We start from the raw sequence: 22,965 nt of genomic DNA, 5'->3' as shown, positions 1-22,965 counted from the left end.
TTTCCATTTAAACACTGCGGCAAGAGCAGCCAATCGATATTTCATTACAGCAGTGCAGTAAGGAGGGAGGGGGAGAGACAGAGACACTGCAGTGAGCCCATAGCATTCGCCCAGGGGATATTAGAGTTTGTGTGTGTGTGTTTGTGTGTGTCTTTCTATGTCTGTGTGTGTCTGTCTATGTCTCTTTCTGTGTTTGTGTGTGTATGTGTGTGTGTGTGTGTTGGGCAGTCCAGTTTTGCAAGTCAGTAGTTTGCAGTGACTTATAAATGTAAGGGGAGTACTGCAGTCAGCATATTAGAGTAATTCTTGGTTAAAAAAAGATATCCATGCATTTTAAAATTCTGCACATAAGGAGTATTTAATTGCCATTTCTAGAAATAGATACAATTGTGGGTTTCATGTAAGTATATTTAAAGAATACCTTTATCTCATTTGATAATTAAGCTTTGGTGATAGAGCCTCAAACATTAACAATAAAACATTTACAGAATTAACCTTGGTTAATGGTAATTTCTAAATGTACTGAAATGTTTAAAGTTATACAGTGTGTTAACATTAATTAATGCATTATAAACTGACAATGAACATTAATATATTTATAAATTAACATGACCAGGATTAATACATGCTGCAAAAAATATTGTTCCTTGTTAGATCATGATACCTAATGCGTTAAATTAATGTTTATGTCTAAAAGTATTTATACAATAATAGTATGTATTAAATCTATATTATTTATATTGTAAATGTTATGCTAATGTAAATGAATAAATTGATGATACCTATTTCATTTACAATTTGCTAAGACTATGAGCTGGCCCAGATGGAATATTTTATCCAGATTTTCTGCACTGATTTACATATATATATATATATATATATATATATATATATATATATATATATTAGCCTATTTCTAATATTTACACATTTCATTGTCATAACGATATTCCATCAAATTGAATTATGTAATTTAAAAACAAATTGAATTAATAAAACTTACAATATTTAGTTTTTAGTTTATTTGTTAAAGATTACTCAATTAAATTCTATAGAATTTTGAAATTGAATGAATTGCGTAAACATTAAAATACATGTAATAATTTAAATGTTTAAAATATGTTGCATGGAGCTGACAGTACTACAGTCTTATTGGTGGCTGAAAGCATCATCAAATTAGCCAAAAATGTAATAAAGAAACATAAGGTGCAGGGAATTTTAAAATTTTAAAACTTTGTTGATGAGAGAGGTCAACGGAGAATGGCCAGACTGGTTCAAGATGACAGAAAGTCTACGGTAACTCAGATAATCGCTCTGTACAATCGTAGTGAGCAGAATAGCATCTCAGAATACACAACATGTCGAACCTTGAGGCGGATGGGCTACAAATTTTATGAACAACTGGCATTCTGATTCTGCAGAAATCTGCAGTTTTCTACAGAGCTTTTGACCGTTTAGTAAAATTCAGGCTCTCATTGATAAGTAACTGATTTCAATGATCAAACCTCATGTTAATATTCTTGAAGCACTTTCAAAAGATATCACGTGTAAGAGATTGCTTAGATATGTGATATAGTGAGATACAGGAGAAAGGCAGCCAGAAATAAAGACTCATACATCACTAGTTTGTATTAAATGTACTAGATGTTTTATTGGAGTTGATTTCATTAAGATCCATTTTTCTATCAGTAGTTTTTTCTTCTCTGTCTTAAGTTTCAGCATCAACACTTCTGTCAGATGAACACAGACAATGACTGGCTGCAACAGCGCACTGTCCCTCACCTCACACATGCATACACACACACACACACACACACCACAAACAGAGATGCACGCATACAGACCACGAGACCTGATACGGTTTCATACTGATTTCATCTCCTGATAAACACATCTCCTGGAACCCTCACACACCAGACCCAATCAGTTACTCAAATCAATCGATTATGTCAAAAAATCTGATCTCTCAAGACAGATTTTTGGAAAATATGTGGTTCAGATTTCTACCCTCATGTTTATACGAGGGAAATAACCTGTGCCAGATCTGTGGAAACTGACAGAAGGGGGGAAACAATTAGACCTGGTGTGTTTAGGTCCATAACGGCAGTAGATTGTATTCCACAGACGCTGTTCAACATCATACTCGTGTTCTATGCAATACCTGATATTAAACATGGACTTGCCTGCAGTGTGTTTCATTTAAGTTTTAACAAACAACAGGATATTTTTTTTACTGTTTTTCCAGTATTTCTATCTTCCAACACATGTCTTTATTTGTTTTAATCAGATGTGGTATTGTTTACATTTTTTCTAAAACACACAAGAGTTTGTAATTGTATTTGAAACATTTAGGGTTATTGTAGCAGTGGGTCAAACAAACACACAAACAAACAAAGGCATAAAAGAGCAGAAGAAAGAGAGAAATAGAGAATGCTAATGTGGGAAACAGAAACAACATGCTTGTTTCCATCAGACTTCAATAGAAAATACAAATGATATAAACTGTTCAAAGCCACTGAGCCATCTCTCTTACGGAATAAAGAACATAAAATGACCTAACAAGCAAAATTATTAAACAAAATTTCATTAAAACAGAGAAAGTCAGAGTGATAAACAGAGTTGAGCAGTGTGTTGTGGGATCCAACAACAGATTTGTGTGATCTGTGTATCCGTGTGTGACAGGAGGAACAGGAAGAAGAAATGAAGGAGGGAAAGTGTGAAGGGACGGCCTTTTTAATAGGTGGGCGTATATACACCCTTTTTAGCATCAAAAGCTCCTTTCGAATCTACATATTGATTATGCAGCTGCCACTTTAAGATATATAGTAGACTTTATGTACACAGCCGTGTGAAAATACATGCAAAGAGTATTATAGGAAATGGGGGCATGATGGTGGACGGTCCCAAGTCTGAAAGGTGCTTTGTGGTTTCCTCTTTGGGGAGAGACGTGCTATTGGCTTAAAGCTGCTGTCTCTTTAAACGGGGGAGGAGAGAATGGTTGTGCATTTTGATTGGGGAGAGAAGAGAGAAGTAGAACAAAATGGAAGATGTAAGAATGAGAGTAAAGAAGATAACTTGTTGATCAATAGTATGTCTCCCTTTCCACCCAACCTGCAAGAAAGAGAAAAAGAGTGAGAATTTCTTTAAGAAATGTTGTAAATAATTCAATCATGTATTGAGTTTTATATAAAATTCATATTTCCGATTGTAAATTCTGATTAAATGTATCAAACAGGACACAAACAAGTCATTGTAAAATTACTATAAATGCACACGAGACCACGCATTCTATTGCATATTTAAGTTCATTATCTGTGTATATTAAAGCGCCAGCTTGCTATGTTGCTTGGCAATCGTAAACAGACTTAGGATAAAGAACTTTATTACCTGTGGAAGATTTGTTTATTCCTATAATTAGCAATAACAATGTGGACTTTTTATTGAATATTAGTTTCTGATATCACATTGCTAATGCTGTGGTTTCAAAATGCCATTTATAACTCTTTTTTTTTTGTGCCTACGTATATGCCTTACCCATAGTAAAATCACTGTAACTTGCATTACCATATGTGTGTGTGTGTGTGTGTGTGTGTGTGTGTGTGTGTGTGTGTGTGTGAGCGTGTATTTATCACTTTGTGGGGACCAAATGTCCCCATAAGGATAGTAAAACCTGAAATTTTTGACCTTGTGGGGACATTTTGTCGGTCCCCATGAGGAAAACAGCTTATAAATCACACTAAATGATGTTTTTTGAAAATGTAAAAATGCAGAAAATTTTCTGTGAGGGTTAGGTTTAGGGGTAGGGTTAGGTTTAGGGGATAGAATATAAAGTTTGTACAGTATAAAAACCATTATGTCTATGGAAAGTCCCCATAAAACATGGAAACACAACATGTGTGTGTGTGTGTGTGTGTGTGTGTGTGTGTGTGTGTGTGTGTGTCAAAGACAGTAGTGAGGAACACATACCACCGGGGTTCCGGCGCAGGAGCAGCTTTCTGACCTCATCATACACAAAGATTAAGAAACTGTACGGGAAAGCACAGAACCACCAGCTCGGCCTGGAGAAGAGAGAGAAACATGTGAGGAAAGTGACCATTTTCAACAGAGTACTTTTTAAAGTACTGTATTTATATGTTACTTTATAGAGAAGAATATAGGATGTGTGGAAACAGTATGAACCCACAAGAAACTCACAAGAAACCCACAAGAAACCCATTTTTACATGAGATTTTATATAATCTAGTTATTCTCTACTTTTGACCTCAAACCGTGAAGAGGCATGTGTACAATACTTGCGCACATTGGATTAGCCAGTACAAATGCCGCTTAAGGTGACTACAAAAATAAGTGGGAATATCTGGGGTGGCTTTATATTGGTTTCCTTCCTATTTGTCAAATAGGGAATATATATTGTCTGTTGGAGATGTCCTCCTCAACTATATTCATCCTCATCAACCAAGGATCCCTGTTAGGGCCAATTTTGTTCTCTCAAAACATGTTATCTCTTGGTTCTGTGATTTGAAAATACTGCTATGCAGATGACCTACAGTTATATTTGTTGTTGAATCCCAATGATCTGACTAATTTAAATGGTTTTAAGCATAATAAGTGTAAGAACATGAATATAAATGCACTCATTAATGCACTGAATTTCCATGGTCAGATCATTGCATTTTTTCAACATTAGTTTCTAGTTTTGTACACATGCATTTGCATTTTAACTTGCTAAAAGGTGGAACTGGATGTGCCGTACTACTGGAGGTTTCACTTCCAGCTGTGTATACATTTGTGCAGGTGTGTTGTGTTCAACTCACTTTAGTGGGTACATCCTGAGGGCCACATCCATGCCCGGGCAGTAAGAGAGGAATGCAGCAAGAGCTGTTTCTTCGAACAACCCGAAGATGAGAATCTTATTCCTGTAAAAGACACACAGTTACACAAAAAACTTTCTTTTACATCCTATTCTTCACACAGACAAACACACAAACTTCCTGAACTCACCTCATGCCCTGCTGGAATACTGAGTTGCGTCTGGTCTTGCAGACGATGACATCAGCCCATTGCACGACCACAATACTGACAAAGAACGCTGTGTGACAGGTGAACTCAACAATCTTCCTCTGCTCGTATGTCTGTAAAATATGAACACAACATTATACAACATGCTGAACACTAGAGATGAAACATCTTTTAACCTCTCTAACACACCCAAACACATGCACAACACATTGTCGACTTTAAAACACAGAGCACCTACCCACTGCTGTCCGTAACTGTCTTCCAGGTCATTGTAGGAACGGTCGTCCCAGTTGAGTCTGATACCCACGAGCAGAGAGGGCAGGAAGCCATTCTCAGCCAGAATCACAAAGTATGCGAAGAAGCCACCCAAAGCCTGGATCATACCTACACACAAACACATAAACAGATGTGTGCTTATTGACCATATCAAATCATTTTCAAATGAGGGAAATGTGTTGAGAGGTACTTTGAATGGCTATCTGCCTTTTTCTGGAATACAACCTTAACCCAGGTACTGCACCAGATGTACACAAACACACCTTTTTTTTGAGGATCTTTTATTTATAAAGCTTCAAGCATGCTTGTTCCTTTCCCCCTGTGTCTGAATGGAATTTAACCTATATTGCACAGCGAACAGACATTCTTCTCTACTTTGTCAGGCTTCTATACAGTATTTCCTTGAAAAATCTTATTTTTACGTCAAGTAACTGGAGCACATGTTGAGCCTAAGCTCAAATTTATCTCAATTTTACATTTCAAATGGTTCTGGTTCATAGTGAGTATGTCAATTCTACTATGAATTTTAATGAAACTAGAAAGGGAAAACAGGCAAACAGAGGTAGGAAGCCATCATGGCATCACCCATTGGTTGTTCAAGAAATGTGTGGATCAAACTAACCAATTTGTCCATAAGCAATGCTGATGAGACGCTCGTTCACAAGTTTGTCTCTCAGAGGGTTCCTGGGCTGCCTCTTCATGATGTCACTCTCAGCGGCCTCATAAGCCAGGGAGATAGCAGGGACCTACGGAGACAGAGACAAAGAGAAGGTTAACTTCTGTGTCCATGTAAACATTTGAATTGTTTTACCTCTTCAACTCCAAAAGGGGATGCTATGTTGCGAAAAAGTTTGTGCTTAAAATGTTCTGGGGTGCTAATAGATAAATCAGCCATTTGTGGTATTGTTTGAAAGCTTAGAATCTGAACTTTTCACAGATAACCAACACTTCTGGATTTATTTTACATAAAATAACAAAATAAGCCCTGAAAATATTTGCATCGAAGATCAGCGCCAACTCGAGGTCATGTAGTAGAAATATTAATATTAATATAACATTTTCAAATTGCCCTTAAATAGACAAATCATATCTCAAATGAAAGCTTGCGTTCTCAGGAATCCAATGTTATATCTTAGATGTTCAGAACAACATATGCAGTCCAGCAGGAAAAGCATGCTAAACAAATAATCGCAAATGTATGTTATCAACTATTGCTGATAAAATGTTATATATCATAGCAAAGGGGCTTTTCAACTTTCTAATGACAATTCTGAAAAATCAGACCAATTTTGGCAACTAGTCCACAGTATGTGTTAATGGTGAGCTTTTAAATTTGAGTGTAAAAAATGGCAGGCGGCTGCCCAAAACTACAGTTGAAGAGGTTAATGGTTCAAACACTTTTTGACCAATAAATTGACATGACCTTTCTAGTTTGTGATTATTTGTGCTTGTTAGATAAAGATTTTTAAAAATAATTTTGATTCAGACCAAATCTTTTGCTAATCAATTATTCAGGCAGATCTGAGTGCCTGTTTGAGAAAAAACAATTAAATAATTAATTTACATTACTTTTCCATTCCTGTAAAACACATTTTAAAATTCCCTGCTATGCCCATGTTTTCCATGAATGTGGGAACCCTGTTGTTTGTGTGTGTGTGTGTATTGAGGTGTGTATATGAGCAGCTTAATGTATGCAGGAGTGTTTGGGAATGTGTTTATCTGATATAGGCTAGTACATTTGTTTGCTCACACACATCAGAGGCATATGTGTGTGTGTGTACGTACACAATTTCCACTATTATGTGTATTGTCAAGTCTTACCATGTCAGTTCCGAGGTCGATGCAGAGGATGGTGATAGTGCCCAGGGGCAGAGGGATATTGACAATAATGAAGAACAAGAAGGGGGTGATCTCAGGTATGTTGCTGGTCAAGGTGTATGCAATTGACTTCTTCAAATTATCAAAGATCAGACGCCCTGCAAAGGAAGAAACACATCAACATTTACTTTTAAATGATGCACCCAAAACCCTCTTGTTTTGACAACACCAGGCCTGTCCAATCATTCACACTTCAGTCTCCTATCTTTCTCACCCTCTTCCACACCAGTGACAATGGAGGCAAAGTTGTCATCCAGTAGAATCATGTCAGCAGCCTGTTTAGACACATCAGAGCCAGAAATGCCCATGGCAACACCGATATCAGCCTTCTTCAGGGCCGGAGAGTCATTCACACCATCACCTGTTACAGCCACAATAGCGCCCTGGGAGAGAAAGAAAAGAAAGAAAGAAAGAAGTAAAGAAGTATAGAAAGAAAGAAAGAAAGAAAGAAAGAAAGAAAGAAAGAAAGAAAGAAAAAGGCACAAAACAAAAGTATAATTAGGATATTATTGAAATGTTGAGGATTTATGGAGGATTGCACTACAAAATATCTGTATTTTTTTTAAATAGCAGTAAAAATATCCAAACATACTAAAAACTAAACAAATATTGTGTAAATAATAAAAACATTCTTAAAAATATGTTTATTTTTCTTACCCCTAGGTATTATTTTTTCTTGTTTCCATAAACCTCACTAGTTTATAGTTGTTTGATTTATAAAAAAATAAATACTATATTTTCTAATAAGACAAAGTAAATATTGGATACATTCTCAGTATACAAATATTAATATCTTACGCCATTTTGCCTTTCAAGTAAATGCAAAATATTTGTATGAATGTTAAGACTTTTTTACTGAAAGACAAATAGAGACAAATATACTTGTTAAAAACAAAGATTTTTGCAATGCAATGACTATAAACTATCTACACTTTTCACATATTAATGTTAGGACGTGTGTTTACCTGTCGTTGGCAGCCCTCTACAATGATGAGTTTTTGCTGTGGTGATGTTCTGGCAAACACAATCTCTGTGTGGTTCTGCAGAACTTCATCTATTTGCTCTTGAGAATAGTCCTTGAGGTCTGTTCCATGAATCACACAAGCCTTGGCATCCCTAAAGGACCATCAGAAAAGCAAGTATGTTTATATGTGTGCTTATATCTATATACATGCACACAAATATGTGTATTTGTGTTTCATGTGGCTCTGCTATGTGTATATACGTGTGGCTTTGCCTCTATATCCACAAATATAATGTATGCTGATGTAAAGGCATGTTGTTTTGGTGTGCCCATGCATCATCCTGGCTATTGTCTTACCTGGGATTGACCTGACTGACAGGGATGTTGAGACGGGCAGCAATGTCCTCCACGGTCTCGTTACCCTCTGAGATGATGCCCACACCCTTGGCGATGGCTTTGGCAGTGATGGGGTGATCTCCAGTCACCATGATGACCTTGATGCCAGCAGAACGGCACTTCCCCACAGCATCGGGCACGGCAGCACGAGGTGGGTCAATCATTGATATCAGCCCCACGAAGCACAAGTTGTCTGTCTGGAAGTTCACATCCTCTGTGTCAAAGGCAAAGCCTTTTGGGTACTGATCCTCAGGAAGTAACAGATGGCAGAATCCTGTGGACAGGAGACAAATTTATTGTATATACACATACACAATAACTTTTTACCATACTCTATAAACTTTATATTTGGACATTTAAAGGGATAGTTCACCAAAAATGAATATTCTCACATCATTTATTCACCATCTGACATCCCAGATGTGTATGACTTTCTTTCTTCAGCAGAACACAAAGACTTTTAGAAGAATATTTCAGTTCTGTAGGTCCTTACAATACAAGTGAATGGTGGCCAGAACTTTGAAGCTCCATGTAGGTAATCCATAAGACTCCAGTTGTTAAATTCTTATCTTCAGAAGCGATGTAATAAGTGTGGGTGAGAAACAGATCAATATTCAAGTCCATTTTTACTATAAATTCTCCTCCCTACCCAGTAGGTGGCGATATGCAGAAAGAATGCAAATCACCAAAAACAAAAGAAGAAAATATGAATGTGGATGTACAGATTTATTGTAAAAAACGACTTCAATATTGATCTGTTTCTCAACCACACCTATCATATCACTTCAGAATACATTGATTAAACGCCTTTTGGATACATTTTATGCTGCCTTTATGTGCTTTTTGGATCGTCAAATTTCTGGCCACCATTCACTTACAGAGATAAGATATTCTTCTAAAAATCTTTGTTTAACACCAAGACTTATCAAGCAAAACATTGCACAAAAATATGTGTTAGGTTTCAAATAGTGAAAAAATTATTGTTAAAAATTAAGACAAAAAGTATTTTTGCACTTTCTCTTTGTCAAACGTTAGACATGACATGTTCATAGTTAATTTGATGAACAAATGACTTCACACATCCACTAAAAATCACCTTGAGACCAGTTAGTTACAAGTAATTAAAAACAAATGGCCAAGAAAAGCAAAGTTAATTCTGAGAGAAGGTCTTTAATCTTTTGTTTGCAGATTACACTTGTTTTGATATTTTGAAACTAATGCAATGACATTTGGACAAATGAAGTATAAATAAAGTCTCAAATAGTGTCCAAATACTTTTTTCATCCAGTGTATACTACTACACTATATACTCACCAAGCACTCGCTCTCCCAGTCCTCCAAGCTCCATGTAGGCATTCTGGAAGGCCTCCTTCAACTCTTCGTCCATGGGCTGCTCTTTACCTTGCAGCATTATGGTGGAACAGCGGTCCAGGATGCGCTCTGGCGCCCCCTTCATCACCAACAGGTAGCGGTTATCATTGGGATCCTCTGTCTCATGGATGGACAGCTGGGGACAGAAGGAGACAGGGTTAATAGGTATTTTTTGGTGGTAATGCATGAGGTTGCACTAATGCTTTTGAGAGATCTGATATATGCTTTAGTTTTAGGGTTACATATCTACTCCGACATTAGACTGTCGGTGCTAAAATGCTTTTCATTGAAATTAAGCTCTTCCCATTGATCATATTTCAAGCTGGTGTTTGCCGTTTGATTTTTAAAACGAATAATCAGGCCTGCACAGAATCTGCACCTGCCGAACTCACTAGACAGCTCAGCAGATTTCATCCTAAGTAAAACACCAGTCATTAACACAATTCTTCACATTACTGCTCCATGAATTATCGCTGATGAAATATTTGGGCTAATTTGAGCTGGTAGTTAGAGTGTAGTACTCTCACCTCCATTTACCTAACTTTTCCCATGTTTCCTATGCATTCTGCATATTTTCACCTAAAATTAGCGCAGAAAATGTGAGTCTGCAGTTTGCTTCTGGGCCAACCGATATCTGATGACAAACCTGGTATTTGTTGGTGGAGTTGAATGGGATTTCAGCTACTTTCTTGTTCTTCTCTCTCATCATCTTGACTGATCCACAGCACAGCTCGATACACTTGAGCAGGGCGGACTCAGAGGCATCACCTGCCACATCCCTCTTCAGGATGGGTAAAGAATCTTGTGCTGCCTTAAACACTGCCCTGTTACACAGCGACGCCACACGGGCCAGAGACACCCACGTCACCGAGCTCTTATCAAATGATGCACCTACACAGAGAGACCCACTTAGACTCTGCAGAGAACACTGGTGTCATACAGTGGGCAATACTAGATCATCATAAGGCTTTGCATGAGAAGAAAAGGACAGACCAGACTGATCTTCTGTAGTGTCAGCTTCATGGATCTGGTTGTCGAACCACATGTGTGCAACAGTCATTCGGTTCTGGGTCAGAGTTCCAGTCTTGTCCGAGCAGATAGTTGAGGTGGAACCTAGTGTTTCTACGGCTTCAAGATTCTTCACCAGGCAGTTCTTACGAGCCATACGCTTGGCTGTCAGAGTGAGACACACCTGAGACACAGATAAATGAGGAGTTGGATTACAGTAAAATAAAGTAACTGGACCGAACTGTAGTGACATTTTTAAAGCTCAAGTGTGTAATTTCTGTGCCACTGGTATCAACACCTGGAAATGCAAAAATATGTATTGTTTGAAAACAGATTTCACTTGTAATTATTAATGACTCTATAATTATGAATGCCTTATCCCCTGAGAAGGTGCTATATCTGATTTGATATCGATGTGCTCTTATTCAAACTCAATAAAAATATTGATCACAAAAAAAAAAGAATAAAAGAGAAGGTGCTATCTCATGATTATTCATGACACCACATGACATTATATCATAGGACGAACAGTTGAAACTCTCAAGCGCTTCAGAGGGTGAGTTGGTCCCGGGCTGCGAATGTTCAAGACTGAACAGCTTTTCAGCTATGCTGACAGAGGTACAGGGCAGGTTTTCAGTCAACGGCGAAACCTTATAAAAGTTTGCGCAACACGCATTTATAACATGAGAGTTTCGAGATATGCGGTGAGGTGGACTGGGGCTCGTTTGTGACACGGTGTACATTGATTTTCTCAGACAAAAAAGTTATAGATCCATTCGTTCTTAATGTGAGTGTTTAACTGATCTAAGCACTTACAGTTGTCTGCAAAAGTTTGGGCACCCCTGGCCAAAGAACACGCTTTGTTGATTTGCAATGATGTTCCCTGGTTTTTACGGTGCATTGTGGGATTTTTTAGGGAGCGAATGTTTCAGCATAGGAACGATTTTGCGAATGAGGCAGCCTTAAAAATGGCTGACTCCCTGATCAGTGCCCTGACAAACACAATCTAAACATTTATTTCATTTTAATAAACAAAGGATTCATCTGTACGTCAGTGGATGTATATCATGAGCGGGGACACACCTGTTGGCATTTTGCTTTGCAATTTAACTGGAAAAGAGTACGAGCTGCGGAACAGCAGAGTGAGAAGTGCGCACATCTGAATGCACAAGAGAACATCGCCCGCTGTCACTCAACGTCACTGATAACAGCCGCAACGAGCACTTATTACACACACAAATGAAATGGAAACTCTGTTAAAAATGTTTCTTCTGCTTTAGACACTTACCTGTTGAAAGCTATTTCAAAAAGTGGTTGGGACAAAATTGGCAAAGACAAAGAGACATGTCCCACCTGTCCCATCAGTAAATAATGTCTTTGCCTTTAAGAATACTCACAGTGACAGTAGCCAGCAGACCCTCAGGCACATTAGCAACGATGATTCCGATGAGGAAGATGACGGCCTCCAGCCAGGTGTACCCCAGAGCGACTGACAGAATGAAGAAAGTCACTCCAAGGAAGCAGGCCACGCCTGTGATTATGTGAATAAAGTGCTCAATCTCCTTGGCAATGGGAGTTTTCCCTGTCTCCAGTCCTGAGGTGAGAGTGGCGATGCGTCCCATCACGGTGCGGTCACCAGTACAGACCACAATACCACGAGCAGTACCTGAAAAAGAAAACACATTTTCTAAATTTGGGTTATGCATAGATAGATGTTATTCAGATAACCTTTCTACGTGCCTGTTTTCGAATACCAAAATCACTCTTTGGTTATTCTACACTCGCAATAGTGTTCACAGGACCTGAGAAACTGCCAGGTTTTGGTCCATGTTCGGGTCAGATTTTTAAGGATAGAGTTAGGGGCTGTTCACACATGTAAACAAACAGCACTTGATAAATGGCTTACCCTTTATGTTTATTCCCTTTTGCTCTGGTGTGCAGACAATAATTCCACAAGTTAAATGCTAAACCATTTAATATTGAAAGCATCCCAACGAGGCCAATAAACCACAGCAGTGTAACTCCATTCACATGACAGCACTAGTGTTTGCTGCCTCACTGAAATGTGAACTTGCCCAGGCAGAGCACATATCCAGTTTAGCACTTAAATTAAGTAGTTTCCATTGGTTAAGAATATTATGTTACACACAGTGACATATTGATTATTTTTGTTTGACTTTAAAGTGATTTTATCATTTGAAGTTCTATGTATTGGATTATTTAAAGGGATAGTTCACCTAAATATTAAAAATCTCTCATTATTTACTTAGGCTCATCCCTCATTTCAAGCTTGATTACACTTTCTAGTGCTTGATGCCTGCAGTGTTAGATGGCGCTATAGTAAGTGTAATCAAGCTTGAACTCATGATCGCCAAGGAGACTGCTGTCAAGATATTACTTTTATGCTGAATTTATTTCCTTTTTGGATCTTCAAAGTTCTGGTCACCATTCACTTTCATTGTATAAACCTACAGAGCTGAGATGTTCTTCTAAAAATCTTAATTTGTGTTCAGCAGAAGAAAGTCATACACATCTGGGATGGCATGAGGGTGAGTAAATGATGGGAGAGTTTTCATTTTTGGGTGAACTATCCCTTTAAACTCATTGCTCTTAGTGCACTTTGTTCTCTGCTGCTTTGAGTAGTGTTTGATGCATATCCATTGCATTAAAACTTTATTCCAGAGTCCTGATGAAAAAATAAATAAGCAATTGTAAACCTTAGTGGTTGACTGAACATTAAAAATGATTACCATGCACATCCCTAATCTGAACTTCACATTTAAATGGATAGACAAGGTCAGCACTGTATTCTAGTTAATTCCACACCTTCCACACAGTTAGTGGAGAAGAAAGCAATGTTGCGGGTTTCCAGAGGGTTGTCATGGGTACAGTCAGGGGATCTCGTTTGGGGTTCTGATTCGCCAGTGAGGGAGGAGTTATCCACCTATATATGATGTCAGATACACAAACATGAATGACAACTAGGTAGCAACATTTAATTGATATAATTTAGTAAACAAGTGTGTAAGTTATGCAGGGATATGTCTGCAGCCCTGCTGTTATTGTTAACTAAAATGAAAACTAAATAAAACATGTAAATGAACTGAAATAGAAATTGAAAATATGGATATTATTTACACACACACACACACACACACACACACACACACACACACACACACACACACACACAAACACACATGTTGTGTTTCCATGTTTTATGGGGACTTTCCATAGACATAATGGTTTTTATACTGTACAAACTTTATATTCTATCCCCTAAACCTAACCCTACCCCTAAACCTAACCCTCACAGAAAACTTTCTGCATTTTTACATTTTCAAAAAACATCATTTAGTATGATTTATAAGCTGTTTTCCTCATGGGGACCGACAAAATGTCCCCACAAGGTCAAACATTTCGGGTTTTACTATCCTTATGGGGACATTTGGTCCCCACAAAGTGATAAATACACGCTCACACATACACACACACACACACACACACACAATTGAAAAATAAAATAAAATAAAAACTAAATTAAAAATTCGACTATAAAAACTATAATAACCCATGCAACCATTGAAATCTCTCATCATTAAAACTCATAAGTGTGTACCTTGCAACCGTGAGAGGAGGTAATTCTGAGGTCAGCAGGGATTCGATCTCCGCCTTTGACCTCAACCAGATCGCCTGCTACTACTTCCTCAGCGTTGATTTGCATCTTCTCTCCCTCACGGATCACTAACGCTTGCTGTGGATAGAAACCATTTATTCTACTGATATATTCACTCATATCTTTGTTTTTGTGTGTCTTTTAAATGTGCCTGGCATGTTGCCAGTACCTGGGGCACCATGTTCTTAAAGGACTCCATAATCTTGGAGCTCTTTGCCTCCTGGAAATAGGAGAAGCAGCCAGTGATGATGACCACAGCAGACAGCACGATACCCAGGTACAACTGTGAGGAGACCAGAGAGCCATTCAGTCAAAGAATAATTTGATCTCCAACAAATCAGAATTGCATTTATATATGGGAACAAACAGTGTTAACAAAGTATTTGGACCTTTAGCCACACTTCATAATCTGTGAATGTTGGAGGGATTGGCCGGGTCGTGATTCCGCACACCCGGCCCCTAATCAGGTTAATTAGACCTCGAGAGGGATAAAGGCCAACCGAAGATGGGTTGTTCGCTGTCCTTTTCTGCATATCGCACCGTCGTTTTGTGGTCCATTCTGCATAATTTTTATATTAACAGCTCATTTTTGCTTGTCGCAGCCCATTCGTTTTCCCGCTTGTTTCACGGCCGACCAACCAGTCCAGTCCACCCCTGATAGGCCCCAAAGTGCTTCGGCCCACTGGGAAAATGCCCAGTATGCCAGATTACCAGTCCAGCCCTGCACCTTTGGTTACTCTGCTAGGACATCTGTGTGAACTTGAGGGGAACTGACTTCATCCATCCACAAAAAAATCACCTTGAAACCAACTGCTTAAAGTAATTGCAAAAATGGCAAAGATATTTTACTATCTATACTATGACACATTTTAAGGATGACTTAAGTGTCCAAATACTTTTTGGGGTCACTGTATGTGTGTAGGTGATCTCACGTTATCTCCAGCTGGTTCGTCTTCGGTAGCAGCCTGAATGGCGTAGGCCAAGAAACAGAGAATGGCTCCGATCCACAGCAAGATGGAGAAACCCCCAAAGAGCTGACGACAGAATTTAATCCACTCAGGTGTTGTAGGAGGAGGGGTCAGAGCATTTGGCCCATCCCTAACCAGATAATCTCTGGCCTTTGCAATAGTTAAACCCTTTCAGAAAAAAACGAGAGAAAGAATTATGACATCATAGTTTAAATAAAATTCAAGCCATTCAGTTTCCTGTAGCAAGTTAATGAGTACATAATTACAATCCAATTTATCATTATCATAAGTTATTTTCAAGATGTTGTCTATGTGTGAACATCTGATTTTCTGTCTATTGTGTTCATTAGTATTCCTTACTGTATGACTTTCATTGTCTACTATGGCAATGTCAGGCATTGCATGATCTAGTGGTCAACAAGAAGAAGTGCAGAAGAACTGTTATTCCCAAGACCAGGGCTATCTGGACTATATATCTTCATAGGCAAGTGGGCCAGTTGGCAAAAATCTCTGGGGTATGCGAGTCCAGCCAGAATATTGTGATAACGTACAGCTGCTATCAGATATTGTGTTATCGTAGGCCTATAATATTTGTTCACTATATAAAACATCAAGAGAACATTTGTAAAAAGATAAATTGACACAAAAATAAATGAAATAAACGAAACCAAAAAGTGCTTTAAAATTAGTCCATAACTGAGAGAGTAAATCAGATTGATAATAAAAATTGTATTGAACAATAACAGTAAAGTTAGTTAAAGATGCAATGATTTAAACTTTGTTTTCTTGACCAAATTAATGAATAGAACTTTTCTGCTTCTCCTAACTTACGCTTGTCAGACATCCATAATTTTAGTTCTTCAATCTTCCATTTCATCTAAATTATGGATAACAATTATTAGTACTGCAACCTCTGACAGCGTTAAAAAATGTGCTCTCCTGCACGAGACAGGATAAAAACACTGAGACCTGGCACGACTTCTATCTAGTGTAATATTCTGAAGGAAAACAATAAAAAAAAACCAGCACGATCAGTCACAAAATGCATTCGGTGTGACTAAGACAACTAGCAGCCTCACGAGGGCCACTGAAAATTTCAAATGGGCTGGATTTGGCCCACGGGCCACGAAGCTTAGATTTGTCCAAGGGTGTGAATTTACCTGAACAATGTCTGTCTGAAATTTCCGGCACACTTCCTCAACTGACATCTTGTGTTCTGTCTGAAAAAGGGAGTAAAAAGGAAACATTTAAAAATAAGAGACAAAATACTGTAAAGTTACCATGACACTTTGTCAGTAAGACTCACCAGGGGAACTTCTTTCTTCAGTTCATCAAGATCCTTCGCCCCCTTCTTCTTTTTGGGAGAGCCTTTATCACCTTTATCCTGCGTGGTGGCCACACGGTAGCTATCCGACCGCCCATACTAAAACACAACAGAGAGAGAAATTAAGAGGGGAAATTATTCAGTCATGGAATTATTTCTGCTGACTGAAATCCATGTATAATGACAATACCACCCATGTAAGATCACACGGAATGGGTTGATTTTTTCAACGAAAGGCACTTTTAAAACAGAAAGTACCGAGTCTAAATTTTCATTGGAGACAGAACGTACACCTGTTAACGCAAATTTTGTAGAAATGTACTGTATCGCTTTGTTGATGGGAAACTGAAAATAGCTTTGAGTTAGGATTGCAGTCTTTATACAGGCATTTTTCTGTTAAGTTTTAAGCAGGCGGTTATTCAGCCCCTTCTTAAAAAGCATACTCTTGACCCGTTGGATTTTAATAATTATCGGCCCATTTCAAAGCTGCCTTGTATTTCTAAAATTTTAGAAAAGGTAGTTTTATCTCAGTTAAGTTCTTTTTTGGCTAGAAACGAGGTGTTAGATGTCTTTCAGTCTGGTTTTCGGGCAGGACACAGTACTGAATCAGCTTTACTGCGAGTTTCTAATGATCTATTACTTATTGCAGATTCGGGCAATACTGGGGCACTAATCATGTTGGATCTTAGTGCAGCTTTTGATTTAATTGATCATGATATTCTTATTAATCGTTTGGAACACGTTGTAGGGCTGAGAGGGACGGTTTTAAATTGGTTTTCCTCATATTTAAGGGGGCGTTCAATTTCTGTTAGGGTTGGGGATTTTTCCTCCGGGTCAGTTTCTCTGGATTGTGGAGTACCTCAAGGTTCAATTTTGGGACCTATTCTTTTTCTCTGTTTTTGCTGCCTCTAGGTCAAATATTCAGGAAATATGGTATATTTTATCACCTATATGCCGATGATATTCAGATTTATTTACCGATTGGAGCTGGAGGATCAAGCCCTAATTTATCATTGGTTGCTTGTTTACAGGAGGTGACTAATTGGTTACAGCAAAACTGCTTACAGTTAAATGCCAGCAAGTCTGAAGTCATGGTGTTTGGGACGAAGAAGGCTGACAGCGGTTTAACCGATTTTTTAGGTATATGGGAAACATATGTGCAGCCTAAAATAAGAAATCTAGGTGTAATTTTTGACTCTGCTCTTATGTTTGACTATCAGGTTAAAAATGTGGTAAAAAATTGTTTTTATCAGTTAAGGACTATTGCTAAAATGAAATCTTTTTTGTCTGTTCCTGATTTGGAGACGGTGATTCACGCATTTATCTCCACACGTTTGGACTACTGCAATTCTTTATATGTAGGAATTAGTCAATCTCTTATCTCAAGATTGCAGTTGGTTCAAAACGCTGCAGTGAGGCTGATTGCTGGTATTAAGAAGAGGGAGCATATTACTCCTGTTCTGAAAAGGCTTCATTGGCTCCCTGTGAAATATCGGATACAGTATAAGATTTTGTTATATGTTTATAAAGCTGTTCACGAATTGGCCATGGAATATATCAAGGATTTGGTGCTAATGAACTCTAGTAGATCTCAAAGGTCTTTTAATTGTCTACTGCTCTTTGTTCCGAGAACTCGACTTAAAACTAAAGGAGATCGAGCTTTTTCAGTCGCTGGCCCTAGACTGTGGAATGCTCTTCCCCCTGATATTATAACTGCACCGTCAGTTGATGTTTTTAAAATTCGTGTGAAAACGTATTTGTATTCTGTTTTAATTCTTGACTTTGTCATTGCATATTGTATGTATGTTTTTTCTTGTTTTTGGATGTACAGCCCTTTGGTCTACGTTGTAGTTGAAGGGGCTATATAAATAAATGAGACTTGAGACTTGACTTGAAATGAGACTTGAGGATTATCTATTTTACTTGGTGAAGAATAGTTTATTCCAATAATTAATTGTTTATTGAACATAGGTGTCTTTTATCATAGTTCTATTGCAACCATTATTCAGCTCTTTTATTTGAGACTCCTGTCATTCACAAAAACAGTGTGACATCATAAAGAGGGATGATTACGTCTTTGATCAGAGACAGCTCTGATTAGGTTGAATATGTGTCTGTTTCAGATCACAGTGACATGAAAGCCTGAAAAGTGCAGTGAAACTTGTGCACACAAACACAGTTCAGAGGCTTCATGTTCTGCTACATGAGGACTTCAAAACAGCTTAAATCCAATTTGTTATACTTTGATCTTATCTGAATGAAGACAAAGATCAAAGCACAGACTTCTGTGTGTTTACACACAGCATAAGTGGAATATTACAGGTCCATTTTCAGGCTGAATAATTCATCTGATCAGAACTAAAGCAGAACTAGAGAAAATGTGTGTGTTCAGAGGTCAAGATCATTTTCTTGTAACAGGCTGAATAATTCATCTCATCAGAACTAAAGCAGAACTAGAGAAAATGTGTGTGCATGGACAGACTTTGAGCTCTTCATACTAACATTATTCATTACCTTTGTTAAATCCTATTCCCATTGGCTGGATGTGTAATCCTATCATACAGGGTGACACAGCATTAATCCAGCAGAGCCAATATGGCTCCATTGAGACTCAGAGGTACCATTTTAGTGGAGCAGTCATCATTAAAGCAGGAAACTGTGTATCATTTGACCACAAAGGCAGATCGATACTGAGCTTCCAGCAGAGCCAAAATGGCTCCCTCAAGGGAGTAAAGTTCTATTTTAGTAGCACTGGCAATACATAAAAAGTGAATTCCCTTCCAGGAATTTACTGAGGCCTCCGCATAGGGGACTCTCACAGGACGTTTCTGAATTAGTAGCGCCCCCTGCTGGTCACAATATGACATAAACCTTCAGGCCAACTTGGGTTAGCTCAAAAATAAAAAATTCTGTCATCATTAATTTACACTAATAATGTTCCAAACCCCAGGGAATGACAACCTAAGTCAACGTTCACGTTCATTGTATGGAAAAAAAGATGCAAAGAAAGTGAATGGTGACTGAGGCTGTCAGTCCCTATCCTTCTTCCTGTTACTTTTGTATAACATCTCCATGGAAAAAAGGAAGTCATATGGGTTTGAACAACATAGTTGTGTAAATGATGGCAGAATTTTAATTTTGAGTGAACTATCCCTTTCAATTATTATGAGAGCATGATAAAACAACAACAACAGCTAAAGCTTAAGGTTTTTCCTGTTAAAAATGTTTTTTCTTTGCTGCAGTGGATAAATACAGCAGTAGCAATTGTTTTACACAAGTCAAGAGCAGACCTTTATCTTTTCATTACATTTACAAATTTAAGTCATAATGTACATCATGCATATCCAAAACATAAAATGGCATTTGAATGAGGATTTAACTGCATTTCTATGGTCAACTGACATGCCTGTTTAGACTGGTATGCACAGCGACTCATGCACATGGTCAGGTGAGACACTAATTAACCTTGTAAGACCCTGCGTCCTCTAATGAGGATGATGAAATTTCCTGTACCCTATACATATAATAAATTAATTTAAAGAGATTGATCACCCAAAAATGAAAATTCTTTAATAATTTACTCACCCTCATGCCATTCCAGATGTGTATGACTTTGTCGTCTGCAGAACACAAACAAAGTGAATGGTGACCAGAACTTTGAAGCTCCAAAAATCACATAAAGGCCACATAAAATTAATCCATAAGAATACAGTGGTTAAATCCATAGCGTCTGAAGCAATATGATAAGTGTGTGTGAGAAACAGATAAATATTTAAATCTCCACTTTCAAATTTTTTTCACATTTTGAAAGTGAAATAGGAGATTTAAGGTAAAAAAAAAAAAGGACTTAAACATTGAACTTTTTCTCACCCACTCTTATCATATCACTTCAGAAAATATGGATTTAACCACTGGAGTCTTCTAGATCATGTTTATGCTGACTTTATGTGATTTTTGGAGCTTCAAAAGTCTGGTCACCATTCACTTACATTGTAAAGACAAACAGAGCTGAGATATTCTTCTAAAAATCTTTGTGCTCTGCAGAAGAAATAGTCACACATCTGGGATGGCATGAGTGAGTAAATGATGAGAGAATTAAAATTTTTGGATGAACTATCCCTTCAAACCAAATCAGGAGACTCTAGGCTTTCATTTAAGGGTTAAATTATTCAAGCCTGGAGTCACATGACAAAACAAGGTGGTGTAGACCAAACCAAAGTATATCTGGTAAGAACCCTTATTAAAGCTGCACAATGTAACTTTGTGCTCTCTAAAGACATCTGTGGTTTAAACTTAAAATTGCAAGCAATTTGCGAAAGCACACTTTACGTCAGTCATGTTTCTGCACTGCTCTTGTGGTGGATGAATCTCATAATTTGAGCTCACAAGGACATCGCCTGTGTGTGATCATGACTGACAGATATTCTGAGCCGGAGTCATAACATGCTATTTTCATGTTGATATTATGTTTTACAATGAAACTGAAATATTACTTGCTTTGATGAAGATAAAAAACACTCCTATTTACATATTTTGAGTGAATAAATTTGACACTTAGCGCTATAGCGCTTTTCTTACACTACACTCAAAGCACTTTTACATAGAGAACAGGGGTTCCCCTTCTGTCACACACTCGACGTTGTGTCAATGTAGTGACCCTAGGGGTCAATCTTGAGAGCCCGAGACACCTTCAGATCTTTGAGAAAAGGCCAATGAGAATTGGTGAGTAGAATTTGCATGCCACTCCCACTGAAATATGGGTATAAAAGGGAGGCTGGAATGCGGATTCATTCAGATTTTTTCTTCGAAGCCCAGTGGTTGTATTTCAGCGAGCTGAATACTACTACTGATCCATTCACCTCTTCAGAAGCATGTGCTGTTGGATATACAGCACATTCCAGTGGCTTTCTCTCCATTCTGCCCTCCACTGACTACACTCTACTGACCGCCATGCTTAACCGGGCCGCCGCGAGTGTTGGGCTTGAGTGGAACCATCACGCAAAGGCCGGTGGTGGTGGTGATGAGTCTCGAGAACAGCCCAAGGTAAGTGCTTCGAGGGTCCCCTCAGCACCGCCGCCTCGTGTCAGAGCACCGCTCCTCGATGTGGCATCCCCTGCCGCCCCATCTCCAGGAACGTCGGATGCGATCCTTCTGTTAGTGCCCCTTGCTCTGAGTTTGTACTCGTGGTATCGCTTTCCAACCCGTCATGTTGGCTGGCCAGAACCGTCCGACTCGGCTATGCGATTACGGTTACGCTGCGTTCTCTTCATGTCAGTGAAGGACAAGAGCACTGCCGGTCTGCGGGCAGAGATCGCGGCCCTCCTACAGAAGGGCGCGATAGAGCCTGTCCCTGCAGCCGAGGTGAGACAGGGGTTTTACAGTCCTTACTTCATCGTTCCCAAGAAGGGCTGTGGGTTGCGGCCAATCTTGGACCTGCGAGTTCTGAACCGGGCCTTGCACAGGCTCCCGTTCAAGATACTGACGCAAAAGCACATTTTGACACCTGGTGCTCATACACCTCAGCCGTTTTGGGCTTCGGGTCAACTGGGAAAAGAGCAAGCTCTCCCCTTTTCAGAGCATCTCTTTTCTCGGCATGTAATTAGACTCGGTGTCAATGATAGTATGCCTCACATGCGAGCATGCACAGTCGGCGCTGAACTACCTGAACTTATCCAAGCTGGAAATGTACTGAAGTACTTTCAGAGGCTCCTGGGGCATATGGCGTGACCACCAATTGGGTTGATGCATATGAGACCGCTACAGCACTGGTTCCAGAACCAAGTCCTGAGGTACGCATGGCGCTGCAGCACACATGGATCTAAGCATGGCTCTCACGCCCGCCTGTTGCTGCCTTTTCAGCCCTTGGACAGACCTTGCATTCCTGCGGGCTGGAGTCCCCATACAGCAAGTGTCCAGATGCATCGTGGTTACGACGGACGCCTCCAAGACCAGCTGGGGTGCCGTGTGCAACAGGCAGGCAGCCACTGGCTCCTGGATAGGACCTTGCCTAAGTTGGCACATCAACTGCCTCGAGTTGCTGGTAGTACTGCTCCCCCTACGAAGGCTATTGCCATTGATCCAGAGC

The 22,965-nt window shown here is 38.9% G+C and overlaps 1 protein-coding gene across 1 annotated transcript in view; it reads right to left on the bottom strand.

Annotated features, from left to right (window-relative positions):
- Positions 1-1,625: 1,625 nt before the first annotated feature.
- The window catches only part of LOC127655627 (sodium/potassium-transporting ATPase subunit alpha-3), a 37,008-nt gene continuing 15,668 nt past the window's right edge, over positions 1,626-22,965 (bottom strand). Inside the window, exons 3-22 of the mRNA XM_052143524.1 lie at positions 16,863-16,979; positions 16,717-16,776; positions 15,521-15,724; positions 14,758-14,871; positions 14,532-14,666; positions 13,739-13,856; positions 12,310-12,578; positions 10,898-11,096; positions 10,551-10,795; positions 9,848-10,040; positions 8,495-8,807; positions 8,139-8,289; positions 7,388-7,556; positions 7,117-7,271; positions 5,918-6,041; positions 5,258-5,403; positions 5,002-5,132; positions 4,815-4,916; positions 3,967-4,058; positions 1,626-3,111 (exon numbers count right to left, since the gene is read on the bottom strand). Coding sequence (XP_051999484.1) covers positions 3,083-3,111; positions 3,967-4,058; positions 4,815-4,916; positions 5,002-5,132; positions 5,258-5,403; positions 5,918-6,041; positions 7,117-7,271; positions 7,388-7,556; positions 8,139-8,289; positions 8,495-8,807; positions 9,848-10,040; positions 10,551-10,795; positions 10,898-11,096; positions 12,310-12,578; positions 13,739-13,856; positions 14,532-14,666; positions 14,758-14,871; positions 15,521-15,724; positions 16,717-16,776; positions 16,863-16,979 — 3,066 coding nt within the window. The 3' untranslated portion in view covers positions 1,626-3,082. The remainder of the gene's footprint in view (positions 3,112-3,966; positions 4,059-4,814; positions 4,917-5,001; positions 5,133-5,257; positions 5,404-5,917; positions 6,042-7,116; positions 7,272-7,387; positions 7,557-8,138; positions 8,290-8,494; positions 8,808-9,847; positions 10,041-10,550; positions 10,796-10,897; positions 11,097-12,309; positions 12,579-13,738; positions 13,857-14,531; positions 14,667-14,757; positions 14,872-15,520; positions 15,725-16,716; positions 16,777-16,862; positions 16,980-22,965) is intronic.

Source organism: Xyrauchen texanus, chromosome 15 (assembly GCF_025860055.1).
Source record: "Xyrauchen texanus isolate HMW12.3.18 chromosome 15, RBS_HiC_50CHRs, whole genome shotgun sequence".
Taxonomy (NCBI): Eukaryota; Metazoa; Chordata; class Actinopteri; order Cypriniformes; family Catostomidae; genus Xyrauchen; species Xyrauchen texanus.
This window is presented reverse-complemented; position numbering and strand designations above follow the sequence as displayed.